The sequence below is a fragment of the Pangasianodon hypophthalmus genome, chromosome 5 (genome assembly GCF_027358585.1).
Source record: "Pangasianodon hypophthalmus isolate fPanHyp1 chromosome 5, fPanHyp1.pri, whole genome shotgun sequence".
In the NCBI taxonomy this organism is placed as follows: domain Eukaryota; kingdom Metazoa; phylum Chordata; class Actinopteri; order Siluriformes; family Pangasiidae; genus Pangasianodon; species Pangasianodon hypophthalmus.
In genome coordinates, this window is record NC_069714.1 from 770,448 (window position 1) to 795,000 (window position 24,553).

Below are 24,553 nucleotides of genomic sequence, written 5' to 3' on the forward strand. Positions count from 1 at the left end.
TTAATCTTGATGTAGAATATCGTGTACACCACGCCCCCAGAACAAAGGTTTTTTTTTGCTTCGCAGATCCAAAATGGCGTCCATTAGGTTACAGTTTCAGAGAATCAAAATGGAGGAAACGAGTAGCAGTTTCAGGAAACGCACAGCTGTTTTGCGGAATCTCGGCTTATGCTTGTGACAGGTGTTGCCAGATTGGTTGATTTGCTGTCATTTGGAATGTTATAAATCACAGCTGACTTTAAAGATAATTTTTTTTGATATGTCATATAGAACTTTATTATTGCATATTATTGAGCTAAAATTTATTGATAAAATTTCACTGTAACAAGAATTTATTGACCATTTTCTTGGTGGTGTCACTGTTTTTTTTTAATCATAATGAGAGTTAGATGCTTCAGCTAATAAATATTATTGAATTCTGGATTCCGATTGGCCAGAAGGTGTTGATTAATTTTCTGTGCTTATTTAACATTTATGGAAGGAGTCTCCAGTGTCAGTCAGAGATAGAGCAGAGAGAGAGAGAGAGAGAGACAGAGAGCGAGAGAGAGGGAGAGGGAGAGGGAGAGAGAGAGAGAGAGAGACAGAGAGCGAGAGAGAGGGAGAGAATGACTGTTTATAGCTGCTGTAACGTAAGTGAGAAAAGGAACAACCTTTTTTTGCAGAACATTAAATGTAACTATAAATGGATAAAAATATATGATTTGTTGTTCTTTAATAACTGAAAAATTCATTGCTGGAAAATTGTTGTGGTAAAAGAGGATGAAAACACAGTATGTCTGCACATTATTCACTTCACCTCATCACCCCGTCACTGATTATTTTCCTGTTACGGCACGACTCCGAATCTTTTATTCCGTATTTATGTTATACGTTTAATTTATTTTATTGAAACTTCAGCTTTAGGAGTGTTATTTAGTATTAATCCTGATGACAAATCATTAGACTATTAGTAAAACTTGGAACGAAGATAAAAAAAAAGTGCATATGTGGTAAAACCCAGTCGATTTGTGACTCACCCTTAAAGAGTGAACTCGGCGCAATCTGGCAACCCGGATGTGACAGTCGGTTCAGAGCAACATGGCGGACGCTGCACAGCCAGAAGCAGAGCAGGTTAGAGTTCAATTTCACTATGATCGTCTTTCTTTTACGTGTCCAGCTCATCCTAACTCCACGTGTTTGTGTTTTTTCATCTTTTAAAGGAGTTAGAGATCAAGATTCAGGAAACGCGTCAGAGGTTTAAAAATGAGTTTGTTCAAGGTGAGTGTGTTTCCATGAGTTCAGTTCCTCCAGAAGTTCCTCCACTATATTCATCTTAAAGCTCCTGAAATGACTTCATAACTACAAGTGTCTGGGTGCACTAATCTCTGGCTGCGTCCCCAATGCCACCGTGAAGCGGAGTGCCCTACTTAGGGTGGATAACTAGGGAACAGGAGTCTTCAACTGCTTGGACAGATAGTGAGGGTGCCATTACTTTAGACGCAACTTTATAGTACCTGAATGCCAAGTGGTTCCTTTCGGACGAGCTGTTATTTTCTAATGGTTTCCATTACAAATACCATTAAAATCCATTGCTGGTCCTTAATGGTGTCCACTAGACATAACAGATTACCAGTAGGGACCCACAGGGACCATTACAGCTTCCATTAAAAACATTACAGCTTCCATTAAAACCATGACAGTTTCCATTAAAACTAATATAATTCCCATTATAACCATTAAAATCCATTACTGGTCCTTAATGGTATCCATAACGGTAACATGCGACCAATAGAAGGTAACAGATTACCAGTAGAGACCCACAGGGACCATTACAGTTCCCATTAAAACCAATACTATTGCCATTATAACCATTAAAACCATTACAGATGTTACGAGGGATTCTGTTGTTGTTTTTTCAGCAGGGTGTGTGATAGTCATGGTCCCGGGGAACGCGGGAGGGCGCTGGGCGATAATGACACTGTAATATCCATGTCACGACTAATGACGTCACAACACACAACACGTGAGAATGACTGTTTATCGTCGTTGTAACGTAAGCGAGACCTGGAACGAAATTGTCTCTCGGACTTCCAGCGATATTAAATCTCGCCGTGTCGTTCGTTAATAAATTAAACATCGTAATCGTTGTGGTATAAGCGGAATAACACACTCCACATTGTGCGGTTATAGGAAAATAATTCACTTCGGAAAAGGTTAGTGGCACTCCACTTGCGCGTTGTGCCACATCACACCCACCTGGGGTGCATTATTTTCGGCACATCCCGAGAAATTTGACCTAAAATCCAAAAAAAACGAATCATTTTGGACGTACAGTTCACTACACGTGGATAAACAGAATAAACATCTAATAATCGTCTAGTAGATTTTGAATATATTGCTAAATAAATACTTCCGGTTAGTAATTATCACATTAACCCCTGCAGCATTTGGTTTAATTTCACAAAATGGCTTCCGCGCTTAATAAAATAGCACTTGATCCAGCACATCTCATTATTTTGCGTGAAGCTCGGATGCTGAATGACGCTGTTAAATGTGCGCACGACTTAAAGAAGCCGCAAGATGCTAATTCGAGGTTATGAAATCAGTAACGTGTGCGTGAGATCTTTGCGTTGTTGCTATCGTTTGGTGATTTAATAAAGTAACGCCAATGTTTTTGTTCATTCGAACTAAAAAAAACGCGGCCACGGTTTGAAGGATAAGCTGACCTAGCACTCATCTGTTCCGCTTGTTTTAAGTTCGTTCATAATTTTATTCATAAAAAATTCTGTTCTTGAGATAAGAATTAAAAAAATTATGATACTGTTGATTGATTAATAAAACGAACGTGTCATATTTCTTATATACAGTGAGCCGAAGTACACTAAAAAGTGTGCACTCTATTAATTAGTGCTCTTTATTTAGGAATCCTAAATTTTAGGGTATAAACTGATAATTTATGCTCTATATACTGGGAAATGGCTCTCAAGTGGACTTAATAGTGCACTATATAGGATGCAGAGAGTGATTTGGGACACAGCGGTATATTAAATCAGTTTAATATAAATGTGGTGTGTTGAGAAGTGCAGTCATTTCTTCATTTGTTTTCGCGAGTCAGTTCCTTCTTGAGTTACCCACAGTGAATGTTGTGTAGCTGTGTAATTAATGATTGGTTAGCAGTCCACCGTGACCCTGTAACAGAAATAAAAATGTTGCTCGAACCACGACCTTCAAACTTTTGCCTTCTTCTTTTTTTTTTTTTTTGAACTTTAACTCACCCATAAACATTACGTAACAAGCGTCAATCAACACGACAAGCGAATGTTTGTTTAAAGAGCTATAAACATACTATAATATATAGTTATAAACGTTATAATAATGTAATAAATGTAATAATAATAATAATAATAATAATAATTAGTAGTAGTAGTAGTATTAATGAAAATTTTAAAATAAAATTACAATGGAAGGAACAAACACTGTTAAAAAATTCTGTTAAAACGTTTTGTTTGTTTTTCAGATTCCACGCAGAAGTACGACAGCAGAGACGTGGAGCGACTCCTTAAAGACGACATGCTGGTCGAAAGCTACCTCACGTGGAGGCAGTTCGTCGTGGACGACACGCTAAAGATGATCGACGATAGTTTTCAGTGGAGAAAAGACTTTCAGCTGAACGGTACGTCGCGCTAACGCTGAAAATAAACAGCCACGATAACGTTTTAGCATGACATTTTTTTTAGCATGACGTTAACGCTAACAATGATTTCCTTTCTCTGTAATTTTCCACCAAATGTTTTTGTAATGTTTACATCGTTATTTTTGATTGCTGATGATGTAACGATCATAAAAATTTCCACGAAAATCGATTTTGTTAATCTGAACGCAGAGCTCAGAGAAATCGTGTACGTAACCCGGTTCTGAATACGCATAACTTTAGACTTTAAGTTTTAGCTGATGTTGTTTATTAAAGTCACTTCTAATCCATGGTTTAAATCAGTGTTATGAATGAGTAAATTATCCCTTATTACAAATTATACATAAAAAAAAAACCCAAAAGTAAACATTGCTGTGGTGGAGATTTCTGTAAGGAGACTTCAGTCAGCGTCACCGCTGTAACCGCTGTGAGGTAAAGCTGTAACTTTAAGTCTTCAGGACGGAGGAGTTTACGCGTCTTTGCGGTTTCTCGGTAACATGACAAGCTGCGTTTTTTTTTGTTTGTTTGTTTATTTTGTGTCTTATTGACTTCAAAAGTGAGAAAAAAAGACAGGCTGGTGAGGAAACGACTGTTTATAGCTGCTATAATGCGATTTGTGGATTTTCAGCAACACTAAATGTAACTATAAATGGATAAAAGTATATAATAAATTTTTTATAATAAATTAAAAATTGTAATTTGCTGTGGTATAAGAGGAATAAAACACTTCAAGGCATGCTTTTGTAGGAAAATAATCAACTTTGGTGTGGTAACAGTAACGCCGCTTGATTATTTTCCTATAACGGCACACCTCATCATGTTTTATTTCTTACTCAGTTAATCTTTTAGCTAATTAAGTTTCATGCCGTTAATTATTCAGCCGATTTAAATTAATTATGGTTTTTATTTTTCTGGTTTAATTTAATTTGGTTACTTTTCAGAGAGTTCAACTAAATGATGTTGCTGACTTAGTTGCTGAATGATGTTAAATTTAGTTCATTATTTTGTTAATTTTGTTTAATTTCATTACATATTTTGTTGATTTTGTTAAATTTAGTTAAATATTTTGTTGTTTCTGTTTAATTTTGTGAATTATTTTGTTGTTTTTGTTTAATTTCGTTACATATTTCATCGTTTTTGTTTAATTTCGTGAATTATTTTGTTAATTTTTATAAATTTAGTTAATTATTTTGTTGATTTTGTTTAATTTCATTACATATTTTGTTGATTTTGTTAAATTTAGTTACATCTTTTGTTGTTTTTGTTTAATTTAGGTAATTATTTTGTTGTTTTTGTTCAAACTAGTTAATTATTTTGATGTTTTTGTTTAATTTCATTACATATTTCATTGTTTTTGTTAAATTTAGTTAATTATTTTGTTAATTTTGTTTAATTTCATTACATATTTTGTTGATTTTGTTTAATTTAGGTAATTATTTTGTTGTTTTTGTTAAAATTAGTTAATTATTTTGTTGTTTTTGTTTAATTTTGTTACATATTTTGTTGTTTTTGTTTAATTTACTTAATTATTTTGTTGTTTTTGTTTAATTTAGGTAATTATTTTGTTGTTTTTGTTCAATTTTGTGAATTATTTTGATGTTTTTGTTTAATTTCATTACATTTTTCATTGTTTTTGTTAAATTTATTTAATTATTTTGTTAATTTTGTTTAATTTCATTACATATTTTGTTGTTTTTGTTTAATTTTGTGAATTATTTTGTTGTTTTTGTTAAAATTAGTTAATTGTTTTGTTGTTTTTGTTTAATTTCGTTACATATTTCGTTGTTTTTGTTTAATCTAGTTAATTATTTTGTTAATTTTGTTTAATTTAGTTACTTCTGTTGTTGATTTTTTTTTTATTTAGTTAAATATGTTGTTGATTTAGTTACTGTTGTTGTTTTTGTTTAACAATGCATCGGTTGTTTTTCGACAGATTTGACTGAAAGCAGTATTCCACGCTGGATGTTTGAAACCGGAGCTGTTTATCTTCACGGCTACGATAAAGAAGGCAACAAACTCTGTATGTGTACATTACCATGGTAACATCTAACAGCTTAAGCCCTTATAAAGCACATTAGACACTAACATTTTATTTATTTTGCATAGATTTTTTTTTTTTAAAGGTAAACATGTTCCTCCAGTCTGTTACACGATACAGCTTGATATTTAACAAACTCAGTACTGTTGAAATCCGTCTCTCCGAGTTCAGTCAGGGACGAGGCTGCCTGAGTAGTGTTTGTGCTCTGAGATAAATTCTTTCTCGTTGAAACGGCAGAATAAAGAAATCCCTTATTGTGGATAAATCTGCAATATCACATGAGTCTCAATCCCATAATTCTGTACAGAGGAAGTTCAGAGAAAAACACAGCACAAGTAAAGTGACTCGACTAGAGAAGCTAGAAACAATGCAGACAAAATGGCTGACGTTTGGGACGGAATGTGAAAACGGAGAAAAACCATAAATCTGTGATTTAAGATGTTTGTATTTTTCAGTCTGGTTCAGAGTGAAGCTTCACGTTAAAGACACCAAGACGATTCTGGACAAAAAGAGATACGTGGCTTTCTGGCTGGAGCGCTACGTTAAGCGCGAACCCGGAATGCCTTTAACGGTCGTCTTCGACATGTCCGAATCCGGGATCAGCAACATCGTAAGTTAAAAAAAAAAACCATCGTAAGTGTTCATCACTGTTGTTCGGCACTGTGCGCAGACTTTCACTTCCTGTCAGGGTGCTTTAGAGAATTATCCGGTTCACTTAGCGAGGAGTGAACAAACTCATGCATGGGGTTTGGTAATAACGACAGCTACCTACTGGCTAACACGTGCTTCCTCTGAGACACGTGAAGCCATCCGTCTGGATCTTTTCATCCTGCTGCTCATGCTGCGTCACTGGGCGGCGTAAAGCACTATGCGCTGTCTGCCCTCTTCCGCATACATGAGCTCACAGACAGGTCTTTTTAATCAGAAGCGCCAAAGAACAGGTGTTTAATTCAGTTACGTTTCATTTGTATAGTGTTTCTATCAGTAGATATTGTAATAAAACAGCTTTACAGACATCCGGACGCATTTATGTAGGAATTTAGATCCCTAAAGAATCAGCCAGAGGCGACATCTTCACCTTTCTACAGCAAATCTTTCAACATAACGCAGCTCAGTTGTTCCAGATTTATATATAACTAACTGCTAATGTAAGTTATGGGCTGATTAAAAAAAAACGCAATATTTTTACATTATTATCATGTTATTTGATTTAATTTAAATATAAATGTGAATGCTTATGTAAGTATATATTATAACAATATATTAAATATTTGAATATATCTTTGTATAAATATATTTCTCTTGTCTTCAATGTTTTTTAAAAATTATTTATTTAATTAATTCTTTTTTTTTTTTTTTAATTATTATTTATTATTACTCTTTTTTTAATTGGCCAGTATTATTTATCATTGTTGATGTTTTGCTTTATTGTTTGTTGAGATTGCTTTAAGGATATTTTATAAAGGTAAAAAAAAAAAAAAAAAAAGAAAACCTTTGGAATTGGAGTGTGTTTGTGTGAAGTCCACTTCCAAGAACTGTTTTTTTTTTTTTTTTATTGCAGCAGTTATTATCAAAGCCCTGATAAATCCTTCCTGATAAATCAGACTGTCCTACATATCGGTCTTGTCCTAGTTATTACTCAGCCGTGTGAGCAGTTTTGACTCCGCTGTGAAATACGTTGGCAGCGTTATAGTGAACAGAAGAAATTTCCCCGGCGCTAGGATGTTGAGGAAACTCCCCAAACCACAAGAGGAGATTTTTCTCACACAGGGATTTAAAATAATCTCTTCGTTTATAAGAATCCATCTAGGGAAGTGGGTTAAGCAAATCAGTTCTTGGTAGTGAACTTTTAGACCCTACTATGTGTGTGTGTGTGTGTGTGTGTGGGTGGGTGTCAAAATCAAGCTAGAGGTCGAAGGTCACCATTTCAAAACGTTTACGCATGGTGTGATTAAACCCTCTGACACACATCCTTCTTTTCTTTGAGGTAAACCAATAGAACGGGATTCAGGACGACGTTCACGTCTAGATCCCACGTTTGCTAGAAGTAAATCTGGGATACATACAGTGGATATAAAAAGTCTACACACCCCTGTTATAATGGCAGGTTTTTGTGATGTAAGAAAATTTAAACCAAGATTACAAAGGAATGGATCAGGAGAGGGGTGTAAAAGAGTTTCTAAAAACATTAGATGTATCATGGAACACTGTGAAGGCCATCATCAACAAGTGGAGAAAATGGAGCTCCACAGTGACATCACCAAGAACAGGACGTCCCTCCAAACTTTATAAAACGACAAGACAAAAACTTACCAGGGAGGCTGCCGAGAGATCTACGGCAACATTAAAGGGGCTGCAGGAACATCTGACATTCTGTAGTGATTACTCTCTGCATGTGACAACAATCTCTCATAGTCTTCATGTCTGGGCGGCTAGACGGAAGCCCTTTCTCATAAAAAAAAAAAAATTAAAAATCCACGTTCAACTAAATCACCCCAAACTATCTGGTCTGATGAGACCAATTCCAAAAGGTATGTTAAAGAACACCATCCCTACAGTGAAGCATGGTGGTGGCAGCGTCATGCTTTAGTTCTGCTTTCCTTCAGCCAGAACTGGGGCTTTTTCTTTTTTCCCCCTATAAATATTTCTAAACGTTTTTCACTTTATTTTTTTATGCTTTATAATTTCACATTTAAAGATGAGAAAAGATCTGACGTGATTTATCTCAGTGTCATTCTTTTACTTCACAAAAAACAGGAGTGCGTAGACTTTTAAATATCCACTGTATCCAAGCCATTAAATCTCCAATTATTGTTTTTTCTTTTTTTCTTTTTTCCTTTGCATGTGTGTAGTGTGCTGACTTTGTTTTCCTGAATGCTGGTTTTTGTTTTATTTTTTGAATTTGCCACATTTCAGATTTTTTTTTCCCCACAATAATTCCCAAATATATTCATAACATTTTTAATCATAAAATATCGCTTTAAGTCTCAGAACACTCGTTTTCCGTCTCTCCTTTTATTTATTTATTTATTTATTTATTTATTTATTTTGCAGGATATGGACTTTGTGAAGTATGTCATCAACTGCTTCAAAGTTTACTATCCCAAATCTTTGTGTAAGTGCAGTCACTTTTTCGTCTTCTAGTGTGTGTTAATCAACACGTTATTGACCAATCAGAATCCAGAATTCAACAGCACTGTAGTAAAAATAATTTTTTGCTATGTATTATATACAACCGTATGTTTGTTTCTTCTGTTTCTAGCCAAAATGATCTTGTATGAAATGCCCTGGATTATGAACGGTAAGGATTTTAACTTCACTTCCGCTGCCACTCAGTAACGACACGCTGATTTAAGACTTGCCTTCGTTAGTGATATCTGATAAATATCGCCTCTACGTGTTGCAGCTGCGTGGAAGATTGTTAAGACGTGGCTCGGCCCAGAGGCAATCAGCAAGCTGAAATTCGTCTCCAAAAGCGAAGTCCAGACGTACATCGACGCCGAGCATCTTCCTCCACACATGGGGGGGACGGTAAGATCCTCGAGAGAGCCGAAGCTGTGTATTTATATATAGGAAGTTCTGAAAAAGGCATCTAATCGTTAATGATGAAATTGGCCGCCATTTTGTGAAACGCCAGGTTATGAAATGTTACACCACTGTATGTTGTGCTGTTGTAGGAAAATAATCAGTGTGCTGAAGCGGAGCTACTGTTACCACCCTGAAGTGGTTTCCTATTCCTATAGTTGGGTTTAATAAAAAAACGAAACAATTTTCGCGTACGTTGTAGCAGCTATAAACAGTCGTTCCCTCACCAGCCTCTATCACGTCTCTCGATTGAAGTTACAAAGCACTGAAACTGGAGACTCCTTCCATAAAATTGAAATAAACATATCATTTCACCAAATCAACAATTATCAACAATTACAATCTATATATATTGTAAATAGCTGGGACTTCATGTCGTGAATCTACACACAATGACCCTTAATACTGAAGTGGAAGAGAAAATCAATCTAGTTTACAAAATCATTTACAAACGTAAAAGTTGTGATTGCGTAAGCATTCAACACCGGTGAATTGAACACCGGTGAGTCCACCACACTGCCCATCACCCTGAGAGCACCCTCGCCACAGTGAAGCACGGTGGTGGCAGCATCCACTTCAGCGTTACACCTGGCCTCTTGCTTCTTCCCTCTTTTAGCCGGTCACTGTGCCATATTCTTTCCAAGTTTTAATAATAGTTTTAATATTATAGAATATTTTTTATAATCAAATCCCGATTCCAGAATTTCGTCCTGGACGTGTTTTGATCTCTCCTCGGTTTTCATGATGATTCAGCGTAACGGGAGTGAATACTTACGCAATCACAACTTTCAGTAATCAGTAAATGTTTGCAGCTAGCTTCGAAGCGAGACCGGCTCGCTGTTGAAGAAAACGTAACACTGTAATATGACTGATCTGTTTTAATTCAGATATTCGATGTGTCTTTTAGGACCAGTTTAAATACAGCTATCCGCCGCTTCCGGACGATGACTTCCAGTCTCCGATTTGTGAGAACGGACCAATCGTTAGCGAGGACGAAAGCGAGATCAAGGACACGGAGTCGGAGTGTAAAGAAAGTCTGGAATCCAGCTTTAACCTAGACCAAACCATCAAGAGCAAAAAGGTAGAAATTTCTCTCTCTTTTCTCCCAGTTTTTCGTAGTTGCACACTTTCTTTTGAGCTTCACTTTGTCTTCATTTTCAATACATCAATACAAACACATGAGATGATCATGTTAACTAATACTAGCTGTGTTTCCATCCAAATGTCAAGTGACAAATTAATAGTCTTTTACAGAAAGACTTTTATTTTTAATAAAATTTTTAAAAATTTTTTTAAATTTAAATATTTTACAGCCGAGGGGTTGACCTTCCGTCCAAATTCAGTTTTTATTTTTGCAACAAAACGTTACCATAGTTGTTTTTATAAAAATGCAGTCTGTATTTAAAAAAAAAAATAAATAATAAAATAAAAAAGTAAATATTAATATTCCAGTGGGAATATTGCTGTTTGTTCTTAGCTGGATTTTTTTTCTTTTTCTTTTTTTTTAAAATTATTTTTATGGTTTATTCATTTATTAAAAACACCCAAAATGTAAAAAAAATAAATAAATAAATAAATAAATAAAAAAAGCAAATTCTACTAAAAAGTAATTATCTGACTAGCAAAGTTAATATTTATTGTTATTTATTTATTTACTTATTTATCTATCAATTTATCTGGCTATTGTTCTCATTGACATGAAACATTTTCCCATTTTTTTTTAAAGTGTTTATTTATTTATTTTTCATAGGAATCATAATGCGTATATATACCACTCAAAATTTCACATAAAAAATTCACACAAATTGAGACCTAACTGTTGATTAATGAAATTTATACGTCGAGCTTCTACTTTACAGTCATAGTTATTATTATTATTATTTTTTATTATTATTATTATTATTATTATTATTTCTGAGCACAGCAGTGTCAGTTTGAAGTCTTGGTCAACAGCTGAAGTTCTCACAAAACTGTGAATCAAGCGAGACCAGTTTAACACAGTGGTCTAAAACTCACTTCCTGTTCACTCGTCTTTTAAGGAAGCTGGTGTCGATAACTTTCCCATCTGACGCGTGCAAGCAGGTTCTGCAGCTCCAGCGTGTTTACTGCATTCTGAGCGTTTTTAATCACATTGCATTACTATTGATCATTTTTATTTAGCATTAAATAATACAATTGAAAAAAAGTCAGTCTGACAACAAGCGAGAGAGAGAGAGAGAGAGAGAGAGAGAGAGAGAGACAGAGGTTTTTTTGTTTGTCTCAGTTTTTGTCTCGGTTTTCGTTAGAAACCAGTCACATGATATCAATTTGTGAAAACACTAGTCAGGCGTTAAAAAAAAAAAAAAACCCCACTACCCTTGTAATTTTAACTCTTAGCTTTTAGTCTCTTCATGATACACATTCATAAATGTATTGTTAAAAAGGTTGTGAAAGTTTCTGTAAAGTAACTAAACATTTTTAACATATTAAAACAACTTCATAATAAAAGACACTAATTTAATAACATTGTTAAGATTCGCGTCTTGCACATAAGCACGTGTGAAGGTATACGTCTGAAGAGCAGGTATTAAATTTGCAGAAATCCGTTTGTTTTTCTTCGAACGTGCGCAACGCAGAGCTGCAATTTCAGAGACAAGCGACGTTTCACTTGAGACTTTCTCATTCGCATGCAAACGAATCCGAAGGTCCGACGTTTCTTCAGTTCCCCACTTTGGCTCCTACCTGCAGTTAGTTCCCGATTAGTGTTTGACGCACGTATAAAAACGTACAACCGTGCATCCTGTCGTATACGACCTCTCATTAAATGCGTAGAGAGACATTAGGAAGAAAAATAAAGCTGGGAATGAAGTGAGCAGAGATTGTTGTCGCTCGAAGTGTGAACGTAGGAACAGTGGTTAACGGTGTGTAAATAAATACATCCGGAGAGCAGGTATTAAATTTGCAGGTGTGCGTTTCTGCTTGATGAAGACAAAATAACACAATAATTATGCTAATATGGAGTATCATGTCATGTCCGTAAGACAGGAACCGTTTTTGTGGTGATGATCAAGCAGGTGCCAATAATCACTTATACCTTATACACACATATATAAAAAAATGTATATGATTTCAAGGTTTTAGTGTTAAATATATTTGGAAATTTATAGTCCAAGGTTACTTTAGAAACATAAACAGCTGCTGAACAATTTAGTACAAAATTATGTAATCTGAAGATAAATTCCAATCTGATAAACCAAATTATTATTATTATTATTATTTTTGAGCATGTATATTTGTGTTACCTTTGTCGTCGTTTAACACAGCCCTTAGTTGCATCACTCTTGTTCATGTTCTAAAGTTATTTTTTCCCCTTTTTTGTTTTAAAATAAGGACTTTTAAGCTCGTGGAGGCGTTTGGCATCTTCCTCACATCGCCGGCGTCCATCGCATTTCATCCGGAAGTTCCATATTCTGATGATTTCACTTTTTTTTTTTTTTTTTTGCTTCTTCTTGTTGTTGTTGCTTTTCGTTTTAAACTTTTAGAGACTCTGCAGTTGAACGACGATTATCGATAACTTCTTAACTTGATTTGTTTGCTGATGGATTCATTTCCTATTTAATCTCTTCTAACATGGTGTTATGAATAATTTGTGCACAAATTGCTATGAAGTATTTTATCATGTCGTGATCATTTCCTTAATCAGGGTGAAGTGTGTTTTTTTGTTTTTTTCATTAGCCGATCGATTTCACTGTGATTTTCTTGCCGCCGTTGAGTGGAGCTACTCGGCGTTTAAGAAAAATGATGGTTTATAATCACTCTAATTGCCTGAAGGGACTTTAGAGGACCGCTGTCCTTTGACTGCCTCCCCAGTGGGCATGCGCCTGTTAGCTACTTAACGTTTTAAATATGAAGACACTCCACTGACATTCCTTTATGTTTCAATACAGTGACTGAGCTGACAGTTAACACTATACTTAATTTAAACCTTGTTTCGCTGGTTGGATTTTTTTTTTTAAGTGTCCTTTTATTTCATTTCTCCTCCAAGAAGGCTGTAGGGGTAGTGTACATGTTGTAGGGGTAGTGTACATGTTGTAGGGGTAGTGCCCTACCTGGACAGGTATAGACCACAGGTGTTACATTATATACCTCCCCTCTGTTGAAGTCTTTAGCCTCCATTATAAGGTCTGCTGTTAAATGATGAAAAAAGGGAATTTTTATTTGCTTTTTAGTTTTTTTTCCCCCCCCTCTATGGTTTTATGTGTCTCCTTCATTTCAGTTTGTTTCTGTTTTCTCAATTTGTTACTGTAATGAAACACAATAGCAATCATTTTATTTTTTACTTTCAACCGTTAATTTTTACTAATGTTTTATTTAATCACTAACTTTAAAAATGCACTGACTTACATTTCATCTTGTAATACTAATTTTATGTGTCCTATTTTGGCAATTGACTGGAATCAAATAATATAATCAAAATAATAAATCAATGGCATTTCAGAACTGAAGCGGCTCCTTTTTTCAATTGTTCATAAACAAACATAAATAAATAAACACAATGACATAATGATATGACATAAATACATAAATAATTAGTATACAAACATTTGTGGCTTGTTGTAAGGAAGTGGCACCCGTTGGCTCATCAGTGCCGGTGACCTTTAACCTTTCCCCTATGACACTATTTTTTTATGTGTGTGTGTGTGTGTGTGTGTGTGTAGACCCTCCCAATTATTGCTTTTGTCCTACTTCTGTAATCTCACAAGTGTGAGCGTTCAGCACTTTTGGTTTGTGTCTTGTGACTCACACATGACTCACGTGTGTGTGTGTGTGTGCACGTGCGCTACCAACTGGTGAAATCTTTTTCTGGAATTATATTTTATATATTTGTATATTATCATTATTATTATTACTATTTAGGCGCGAGAATGGAGGCGTGGTGCTAAAGCTATAGGGACTTCTTGCTCCATGGCCAGTTTCTTCACAATCGAATAAAATTCCCCACAAAACATGGATGTGTTTCTAACCTTTCACTATCTTCTTCCATTTTGTTCTCCTTTGTGTTTTCAGGTGAATTTTGCAGAAGAATCAGACAGAACTGAAGGTCTGAGTCGACTCAGAGGAGTCAGGAAACCTCTGACCACTTTTAAAGGCACTATGCTGCACGTCAGGTAAGAAGCAGTGGCCGTAATATACAGTAAGTTGTCTGATTAGTGTACAGTCTTAAGAGATGTAAGGAGAGCCTTTTGGGGAGGCTGACAAACTGAGTCATCATAAATGTAGGGGTAGTGTACAGGCTACAGGGATGAGGATAGAGATGTAGGGCACAGGATGTAGGAATGAAGCTAGATGGGAAGTGTACAGGCCGTAGGAGCAGAGGTAGTGTGCAGACTGTAGGGACCATGAACTATTGTACAGGTTGTAGAGATTTGGAAGGGATGGTGTAGTGTGGAGATGGAGTGGAGGTGGACAGGTGGTAGGGATGGAAGGGTAGTGTATGGAGTGGATGGGGACAGATTGTAGGGATGGAGGGCTAGTGTATGGAGAGGATGGTGGCAGGTGGTAGAGACAGTGGGGTTGTCTATGGAGAGGATGTGTACAGGTGGTAGGGAGGGAGGAGTAGTGTATGAAGCAGATGGGGACAGATTGTAGGGATGGAGGGCCAGTGTGTGGAGAAGAGGTGGACAGGTGCTAGGGAAGGAGGGGTAGTGTCCCTGTAGGAGGTGGACAGGTGGTACAGATGGAGGGCTAGAGTCTGGATTGTAGGGATGGAGGGCTAGTTTATGGAGAGGAGGTGGACAGATTGTAGGGATGGAGGGCTAGTGTATGGAGAGGAGGTGGACAGATGTTAGGGATGGAGGGATAGTTTATGGAGAGGAGGTTGACAGGTGGTAGGGATGGAAAGTTAATGTACATGTTAAAGGGACAGACAGTAGGTGAATAAGTGGTAGGGACAGAGGGTTAGTGTATAAGTGGTAGGGAAGGAGAATAGGTAGACAGGTGGTAGAAACAGAAGGGTATGGAGAGGAGGTGGACAGATTGAAGGGACATGGGAGTAGTGTATGGAGGGGTGGTGGACAGGTGGTAGGGACTAAGGGGTTGCGCACAGGCAGTAGAGATGCAGGAGTAGTGCATTGAGAGTATAGGGCCAGAGGGCTTGTGTATGGAGAGGAGGTGGACAGGTGGTAGAGACAGAGGGGTACTGTACTGAGAGGAGGCCTACAGGCAGTTGGGATGGATGGATAGTGTATAAAGAGGAGGTGGTCAGGTGGTAGAAACTGGGGGCTAGTGTATGGAGAGGATGGGGACAGGTGGTAGAGACAGCGGGGTGGTCTATGGAGAGGAGGTGGACAGATGTTAGGGATGGAGGGGTGGTGTACAAGAAAGCAGGTGGACAGGTGGTAGAGACGGACAGATAGTGTACAGAGAATAGGTGGACAGGTGATAGTGACGATGGAGTAATATACAGGCCATGGGGTCAAGTTCTGGTTTTAACCTTTTCCAATATTCAATTCCCTCTCATCTTTCCCCGGTTGACTCCCCTTGGCTCCGCCTGAGGTGTTAAGCTTCCTCTGATGGCACTCCCGGCAATGGTGGTACCTCTTCCTTGCAGGCCCAGTATCAAAATATAACATAGTCAGATATTTAACCCAGATCAGAGAAACCAGGAAATCTCAGGTGAGCAGCTGGGCTCCAAATGCAGGCAAGGAGTTCAAAGGTCAGTGATCAGACTTTAGGGTTCAGGATAGAAGGGGTAGTGTACAACAAGTGCAGATCTGCTGCAATCTGATGATTCATTTTCAATGTGGTAGAATCTGGTTGTAAATGTAAACAGGATCGATAGAGGTCTTCATATTTCAAAACTCTACATTTACTAACTGGTTAGCATTGCTAGCTGTAGAATGTCCCTCTGTGAATCAGATTTTGTTGTTTCCACCAAGAAAAGTGTGTGAAAGTTACATGAATGGTTTGATTCCCTGAAGTTTAAAATAGTCTGGATCATGAGGTTCTTGTTAAAGGGTTTGGTTAAGGGTTTTTATCTGTGCCTTTGCATACCACGTTTATCTTCTCATCTCATTTCTTTATGTTTTTTTTAGATGCCTATTGTTTTTTTAGGACATAGGCGTCTCAAGCTGCTTGCCTTCACACTTTCAAACTAGTACAGGCACTGATCATGGTGCCCCATAGTGGCATTATTGAAACCTAAAGGCATTACTGAGTAGTCGTACTGGTCTAGCAGCATCTGACTGTGATGCACTTTTGGTGAGAAGTAGAGCGTCCTGCGCATTATGTTGGAACATCATCAGGAACACTGTTCTACATTTCTTGCCTAAAATACTTTTGCAGTCTCCACTCGTGGTAAATATAGATTTTCCTAGACAACAGGACGTGTAATTCGGTGGAGTCTGTCTTTACAGGGGTATGACCTGAATTTGTGCTACATTCATAGAGGAGATAATGTGTTGGCCAACGCTCTGTCTAGGTCATAAGTGTTTACATACATGTGAAGGTATTGTATTATATGGGGCTTGTATTATATGGGTTCGTATATGTTCTTTGGGCAGAAGTAGGCTATGTTTGAGCAACTTTTTTAAGGGTGAAGGTTTTAGGTCTGGTGCACCTCTGCGTGGTACATTTTCTTCTACCTGCTATCACCTGCTGGGAACAAGCAGAAGAATCCGCCACTGTTGGATCTTGCATCTAATCCTGCAGCAACTGGATCTGCAGCCATCACTGCCTTTTTTTTCTTTAGTAGAGTAAACCTATTTTTTATTATAACTTTTGTTTATGCCTTATTTCCTTTATGTTGTTTCTTTTGAACCATGGTTGTAAAAGCAGCTAATCAGCACATCAGCTAACTAATTTTTCTGCCCTTACCTGCTTCAGTCCAGCTGAGGAACTCAGTTTCGGCTCCAGAGAAACGGAGAAAAAGTGTCTCATCATCCTGAACAACATCACCAAAAATCAAGTGGCCTTTAAGGTGAGGGTTAGTGTGCAGAGCTGCAGGGACGCCTGATTTTTGTATGTTTGTGACATCATATCTAGACGTACAATTTGTTTCCTTTTGTGTACAGGTACGAACAACAGCGCCGGAAAAATACCGTGTTAAGCCAAGCAGTAGCACCTGTGAGCCTGGCGCTAACGTAGACATTTTAGTTTCATTACATGGAGGTACAAACCACATAAACACACACTTATAGTCAACCAAAGATTTCAATAATTCAACTTAACTGAAAAAATTTCCACTGCAGGACATCAGCGAGACAAAGTTTAGTCATGGCTACAGATCTTTGTAATAATGTTGTTGAGAAAAAAAGTATCCTTCTATTATGTAACCTTGTGTGTGTGTGTGTGTGTGTGTAGGCTACCAGGCATCTCCTCAGGACCGTTTCTTGATCATGGCGGCCGAGATGGAGCCAAACTCTGGAACTTCAGATCTTTCTCAGTTCTGGAAAGAAGTATCGAAATCAAAAATCATAGAGCACAGGTCATTAAACCCAAACACTTTACTCAGACAAATTTTTCTTTAGGCGTCTACCTTCAGGTCTCGTGGTGCTTTTTGATACATTAGAGCTACACGAGTGAAGAAATGTGTTCTGTGACAACTGATTAACGCCTCTGTGTCTCTTACAGGCTTCGGTGTCACGTTCTCGAGCCTCCTAAATCTATTTTGAGCAATTCAAACGAAAGCATTTCTGCCACGTCTACTAACAACACACATGATCTACAAACAGCGGTAAGCGAACACGCGCTGGGCCTCGTTTATCAAGCTGGATATGAGCAAATGTATTCCTAAATCATTTACTCTTACAAGAATGTGGTATTCACGGAAGTTCAGTTAGTTAATTAGTTTAGGAAGATATACATAGACACATAACTTGCAATGTGCTACTGAGATTTTATAGATGGAGCTGAATTTATTAAGTGGTACGAGTTAAATATCCTGCTGCGTAGTATAAACGATAATGAGCCTCATCAGTCTTCAGCGCCTTGTCGATAATTTTCATCTGTTAAAAAATTCTTTGGTAACAAAACTCTTTGTGCTTCTTGTAAAATGTTTTCTTTCTTTTCGTTTTTTTTCCAAAAATCAGCTAGCAAATAGCTTTCGCAATGTTGCGCGTGTTGTATACGCCGAAAATAACTTTCTAGCTAGCTCCGTACACGACATATGACAGCTATAGCTAATTATGTAATAGTAGGTCACAATGTTGCATGTGTGTGACGACAAGTAAATAATGCTAGCTTGTGATGTTACGTACACTGTGTATGACTAACATAGTCAGCTGGTTAATGAACACACACTACAAACACAAACATGACTTGGAATTAGAATGGTAAAAAATTATTTTATTACTTAGACTGATACTTTTGTCTTCTGTTTTTTTTTTCATGTTTCACTTGATGCTTCTACAATATAAAAAAACAGACAGAAACTGATGATAAATCGTGTTTATTTCATGTCTTTCCTGTCTGTACTGCAGCTAACACGGATCATGGTCGCTAATTCCCGTCTGGAACAGAAACTGGAGACGTGTTTATGGGTGCAGAAGGTTCTTCTTTTCATGGTTTCAGTACTGATGGCTTTCAGTTTCTCCACCATGTATTCACTGTGGACCTCGTAGACTAGACGAATTATGAGTAAATAAATCAAATACACGACCAATAAGCTGCTGAGGATCAGAGGATCTGTATGACGTCATCGGCCATGACCTGTGACCTATGACCTGTGACCTAACTGAGAGGAGAACTTCCTGTATGATCAAAACGTCAATTACTTATATATTAGTAATAATGTTATTAATAATGTATTTTTTATGACTTATCATGAAATGTTTAATTTATAACAGATGCAGTGTAGCTTGTATAGTAATTATTAAGCAACATAATTTTGTGATCAATTGTATAAATCAAAAAAGCAGGTTTATATAAAAAAAAATAAATCTTTTTGTTAACTGCCATTGTGTGTTTGCAGTGTGTAATTTATATTTTATATATTAGTAAACGTAGGCAGACACACTATATTTGTTATAAGTATAAAATGTTTGGGACGCAACCTTACATCCCCATTGTGAAGCATGGTGGTGGCGGCATCATGTTGAGAGTTCTTCTTGGTTGGTTCTCTGATTAATCCCCTCTTTACATGCGTCACTGAGTTTTGGTGGACTTGTCAATACTACGGCCTATTTTGTGTAGATTTATGACATTTAATCCCAATTAAGTCCATTTCATTTCCAGATTGTAACACTACAAAATGTGGAAAGGTGCAAAGCAGTGTACTTTAATCATATTCTCAGCAATATGTGTGTAAATAAAACCAGTTATACGTGTCCTTGTTTCAGGGAAACTTGTAACTAGACACGCATTTGTCTTTGTGAACCATGGTTTCATTTGTACTCTGGGATCAAGGACCGTGATGAGTTGAAGTGTGGTGTCATTTGGTGCGTGCATCTTATGCTTGCATTTGTGGCAATAAGATATTGAGCCTCGCATGACTTGTACCTCGTATGGCCTCAACATGCCACACAAAGTAAACACATTTAACCCTGGAGTGAGTGGAATAAGATGCCCTTCATTTCCAGTGCAACACATGGAGGCCTGTGGCTCGGGACTGAGGATACAGACACTGGCCTCGCCCTATTCAACAGAGCATCTGTTCCTGAGCTTGGTCCAAAGAGCCTATAAACAGCGTGCAGACAGTTTGATGCCCACAACGTAAAAAAAACAACACAGTATCTGTTCGAGAATCAGACGAGTATCACAAGCACATACCAGTTCCACCGTTTAATAAAAAAGTTCCATGGTGCGTATCCAAGGAGACACTACACAATGATCACTGCACAGATAACACATTCCTTAGAGCAGGTTCAAATCGAGCCACCAGAGGGCGCACCAGTACAGCTGAAATGCACCATGGGCCCTCTTTACAGCAGAATTCCCTGTTTAAATAAATGTGCATGAATTTATTTATAAGTCGGGTTTATATTGTGATGTTTTCAAGTTAGATCACATTCCATGAAATATTATCACGAATATACAGGTTTTTAAGACTATTTTGCGAGTTAGTGAACACAACAACTGAAGTATTTTCCTTACTGATAGCAATACAACACTACAAACCTCAGAGAAAAACAGTAACAGTGACACTGTGTTATCTGGATTTCGACACACCCCTTGAGGTGCCTTCTTGTTGGTGAAACGAATTCATGGTTCCTCAACGTGCTAGTCTTGTCTTTGCATATTTTGCAAACAGCCGTTGTTTGTAATGTGTCCATTGTGTAAAATCCATCAACAATAAATGATGTTGAATTTTTTTTTTTAGGCACAAACTCCTCCATGCCATGTTGCCAAACAAAATAATGAGGAAGCGTAAGCTACGGAACTGTAGAGTTGTAGAGTTGTAGACTTGTGGTCGTGGTATACATATACTGGTATACAGGGATGGATTAGTAAATCGTAGGCCCCTGGACAGGAAAATAAGAAACGTCCCCCTTCCACATCACGCTACATATTAAGCAATGCGGTGAGCCCAAACCGCAACCCAACACATTCAAACTATAAAACACACAATACATCTGCTTATCTAGCTCCAGTTAAAAACAGTTAGAACCTAACTGACCGCTCATTGGTTATAAATTCAGACATGTTGTGTGTCACAGCACAAAGGCCTAATCATTCAAGTCAAATCTATACTCACCAAGCGCCCCCTAGTGGCCGAGTCCCCAGTCGGCCTGGTCGATAATCCGTCTCTGGGCAGATCTTGTTTTTATTCCATCAAAAATAACTTTGAAATATCATCAAATTTTTGACTATGCTAAAAAAATCTGCTTCAAAAATCTGTCTTGTCAAATGTCAGTTTAGCTTTTCTCTTCTTTGTACCATTTGGATTGAATAATATTCAGCTGAGTATACTGAGTGATTAATGATAACTTCAGTCATTTAAACTATTCTTTTAGATTATTTTTTTTAAGATCTTGCTTTTCTAGAATGCAAAATAGCTTGTCTCTGGAAGTGAGATAGATAGTATCTGGTCCACTTGGCAAAATATGGTCGCTAAGTAGTGTAGCTAGTAAACTTAAATAAAAAGAAAAACATCTAAAAGAAGTTATTTACCTATTTACTTTTGCTAAATAGAGTACATAGTGAGTTACAAAAAGTGAATATTTGTAAAGTAGCTAGCCTCCCAGGCTTAAAAAAATGTGAGCAGGAAGTAAGCAGCTAAGCTAAAGCAGTATAACAAGATATGAGTAGCTAACATGTGAATTTAGCTAAAAAGGAGATGGGAAGGAGCTAGTCGCCGGAGCTAAACATTTGATCAGTAAGAATGAGTATGTAAACTAATTTAGCAAAGCTAATAAGTGATCAAAATTTGCTAATTAACTAGTAGCTAGAAATGAGCTAACTATTAGTTAGAAAGTAACTGGTCTTAGCTACAGTGGGGGGCTTGAAAGAAGCTAGTTACCTCAGGTGGAAGATAGGAAGGTGAGCAGCTAGAATGTAATTAGCTAACGTTGTTATAAAGGTAAGTAGCTAGAAATTAGCTTATGATTTTGCCAAAATTATAGTTAGAATGTAGCTAGCTGTCTTTGCTAAAAAAGTAAATAGGTACATCACTAAATAAAGTAGCTACAAATATTAGCTATGAAGAAGAACTAAACAAGAATAGCTAACGAGTGTTTATACTTTATATTATCTAAACATACACAAGATGGCAGCAGCTTGTATCCAGTATTCATTGGGTATGTCAGTTGTACACCAAAAATGTGCAAAACATCTTAATATATATATATATATATATATATATACGTATATATATATATACACACATATATACACGTATATATACATATATATATCCTCAGTCCTGAGGGACAGATCCTGTCAAGACTGGCTGTAGTGGGCCTAAGAAACAAACGAATAGCTGTGGCCTCAGCCGAACGCAGAGCTAGACATCCCGCCATCAGCACATTTTGAATCTGGAATACCTAAACAGCAGCTGTTTAAGAATACCATCAATCCAAAACCTTTTAGAGAGACATTCAACAAGTACAAGAAGAAACCAAAAATCAAGGGATTTTGAAACTTAACGCTAGTTTAAGAGCTTGGCGAAGTGGTAGATCTTCTTCTTTTAAAGACTAGCTAGTGACTCAGCAGTTTAGACAGCCAGGGGAAGAGCATCTGGCTTCCAGGACAGAGACAAGTCTTCATGCATATCTTCCTCGTACCTTGAGGGATGGTCAAGCCGTGCTGGAAGGTAGCATGGAGCAGAATGGGTATGTGGGGGTCCGTTTTTGGCTTTGTAGGCAAGCATCAGCACTTTACACCTGAAATGGGCAGCTCTCAGAAGACAGTGAAGAGGAAGAAGCTCTCCACAGTTGGTGTGTGAGAACTTGGGGAGGTTGAAAACAAGTCTTACAGCTGCATTCTGGATCCATTGCAGGGATCTGATGGTGCTGAGGAGCAAGCTGCAGTAGACTAATCTCAAGATGACAAGGGACTGAACAAGCACCTGACTCACAACCAAGGATAGGAATGTCTAGATCCTCCTAATGTTGTAAAGGAGAAGCCTGCATGACCAGGTCAAGTTGGCAAGAAGAATAGTTGGCTGTCCAGAACTACCCCAAGATGGAATGCTTTGGCTTGTGACATCCGAGAGCCGTCCAGGGAGATCACAAGATCTTGATCACAAGCAGCTCAGTTTTGCTGGTATTGAGTTTCAGCTGATCCATGATGAGATGTCTGCCAGATATTCAGAGCTCTGTGCAAAGACGTGAGTGTCTAATGGAGGAAAGGAGAGGATAAGTTGAGTGTCATCAGCATAGCAGTGGTGTGAAAAACCCATTTGAGGACGTCACCTCACTGCGAGCGAGAACAGAAGAGGGCACTGTGAAGAGTCTGCATGGAGCAGATCCCCTCGCTATCACCTGATAAGACCGTCTCTAATTTGGCCTAATTTTCTCAAGCCAAAATGAGAATCTTTTTAAATTAATAAGTTAATTTCAGTCCATAATTTGGCACAAATGGCTGTAAACATGCATTTAACCCACATTATTATCAAGCCATAATATAATATACAATAAGCAATAATACAATAAGCCATAAAAAAAAAAAGAAGAAATCATCATTCTTAATTAAAATATGTCTGAAACGGTTGTGCATTTAGGAAATATATCAGTAGAACACATCGAGCAATGTGCAGTTTACTCCTGCATTATTTACAAATTTAAACTTTTAATTAGCATGGTGGATTAGTGGTTAGCACTGTTGCCCCATAGCTCCGGGGTTGTGAGTTTGAGTCTTGCCTCCACCTTGTGTGCGTGGAGCTTGCGTGTTCTCCCTGTGCTTCGGGGGTTTCCTCCCCCAGTCCAAAGACATGCATTGTAGGCTGATTGGCATCTCCAAATTGTCTGCAGTGTGTGAGTGTGTGTGCGATTGTGCCCTGCGATGGCTTGGCACCCCGTCCAGGGTGTCCCCTGCCTTGTGCCCCAAGTCCCCTGGGATGGGCTCCAGGAGGCTCCCTGTGACCCTGTGTAGGAAAAGAGGTACAGAAAATAGACTTTTATTTTGAAAATGACATGTATAAAAGGATATTATATCATTTCAACAAAGAATACTAAACTTCACAACAAAACCTTTGCTATTTATAACAATCAAGTGTTTTGTTTTCCCCTCAGTGGATCATTCTCAGTCATAAGATCAGCTTCAGAAAATGTATTCATGTTTGGTAACTGATGGAAAAACAAACCAAAATCCAAAAGGATTCTTTTTTAGTGAACAAAGTCCACCGAGAAACATGCAACACGTCATTTTAGCATTCTTGGAGCGGCTTCTTTCACAAAAATGTTGCTCGAGGGGGAGAATTAAGCAGAAGCACATGACGCTTCAACTCGTGATTTTCTCTCTGTGCAACTAAATGAATGAACAGATGGAGGGATGGACATCTTTCCTCTCATCTCTCTTTTCGTGCAAATTACATCCGTAGAAAAGTAACTGGAACTAGATTTCAAGTCTGAACGTTTTTTTGTGTTGTTGTTCTTTTTTCAGATCAACATTCTGAGCGTGGATGATGTTTTCTGTGGTTTAAGACTTGCAGCTTTTCTTCTACATACATAGTCACATATTTCTACAAACCGAAAGCATGGCTTCTCCTCGCCTCGAGACGTTCTGCTGTCCGAATCGTGATGCTGCGACGGATTTTATCATCAACTTCCAGCCTGTTTTTTTCACCGCTATGTGTGCAGGAAGCGCCGGATTGAGCATGATCTTCTCTCTCGTGCAGATTCTTC

General features: G+C 37.6%; 2 protein-coding genes across 2 annotated transcripts in view; both read left to right on the plus strand.

Moving 5' to 3' along the window:
• The first annotated feature begins 1,011 nt into the window (after window positions 1-1,011).
• Window positions 1,012-19,228, plus strand: mospd2 (motile sperm domain containing 2). The gene is made up of 15 exons (XM_026910543.3): window positions 1,012-1,110; window positions 1,200-1,257; window positions 3,497-3,652; window positions 5,604-5,690; window positions 6,164-6,318; window positions 8,763-8,823; window positions 8,971-9,009; window positions 9,115-9,239; window positions 10,201-10,374; window positions 14,340-14,440; window positions 17,157-17,250; window positions 17,345-17,441; window positions 17,634-17,757; window positions 17,904-18,006; window positions 18,752-19,228. Exons 1-15 carry the CDS (start codon window positions 1,078-1,080, stop codon window positions 18,890-18,892), a joined length of 1,548 nt encoding a protein of 515 aa, XP_026766344.3. The 5' UTR covers window positions 1,012-1,077; the 3' UTR covers window positions 18,893-19,228.
• A 4,915-nt stretch (window positions 19,229-24,143) lies between these two features.
• The window catches only part of gpr143 (G protein-coupled receptor 143), a 7,824-nt gene continuing 7,414 nt past the window's right edge, over window positions 24,144-24,553 (plus strand). Inside the window, exon 1 of the mRNA XM_053233844.1 lies at window positions 24,144-24,553. This exon is cut by the window's right edge and continues 108 nt beyond it. Within this exon, the coding sequence (XP_053089819.1) occupies window positions 24,406-24,553 (148 nt within the window). The 5' untranslated portion in view covers window positions 24,144-24,405.

What these genes read in the sequence shown, in the direction of transcription:
- mospd2 (XM_026910543.3), top strand. Translation starts at nt 1,078, where the DNA reads ATGGCGGACGCTGCACAGCCAGAAGCAGAGCAG. An exon ending in CTCCACACATGGGGGGGACG is followed by an intron (nt 9,240 to 10,200) that starts GTAAGATCCTCG and finishes TGTGTCTTTTAG; the next exon opens with GACCAGTTTAAATACAGCTA. An exon ending in TTTAGTTTCATTACATGGAG is followed by an intron (nt 17,442 to 17,633) that starts GTACAAACCACA and finishes GTGTGTGTGTAG; the next exon opens with GCTACCAGGCATCTCCTCAG.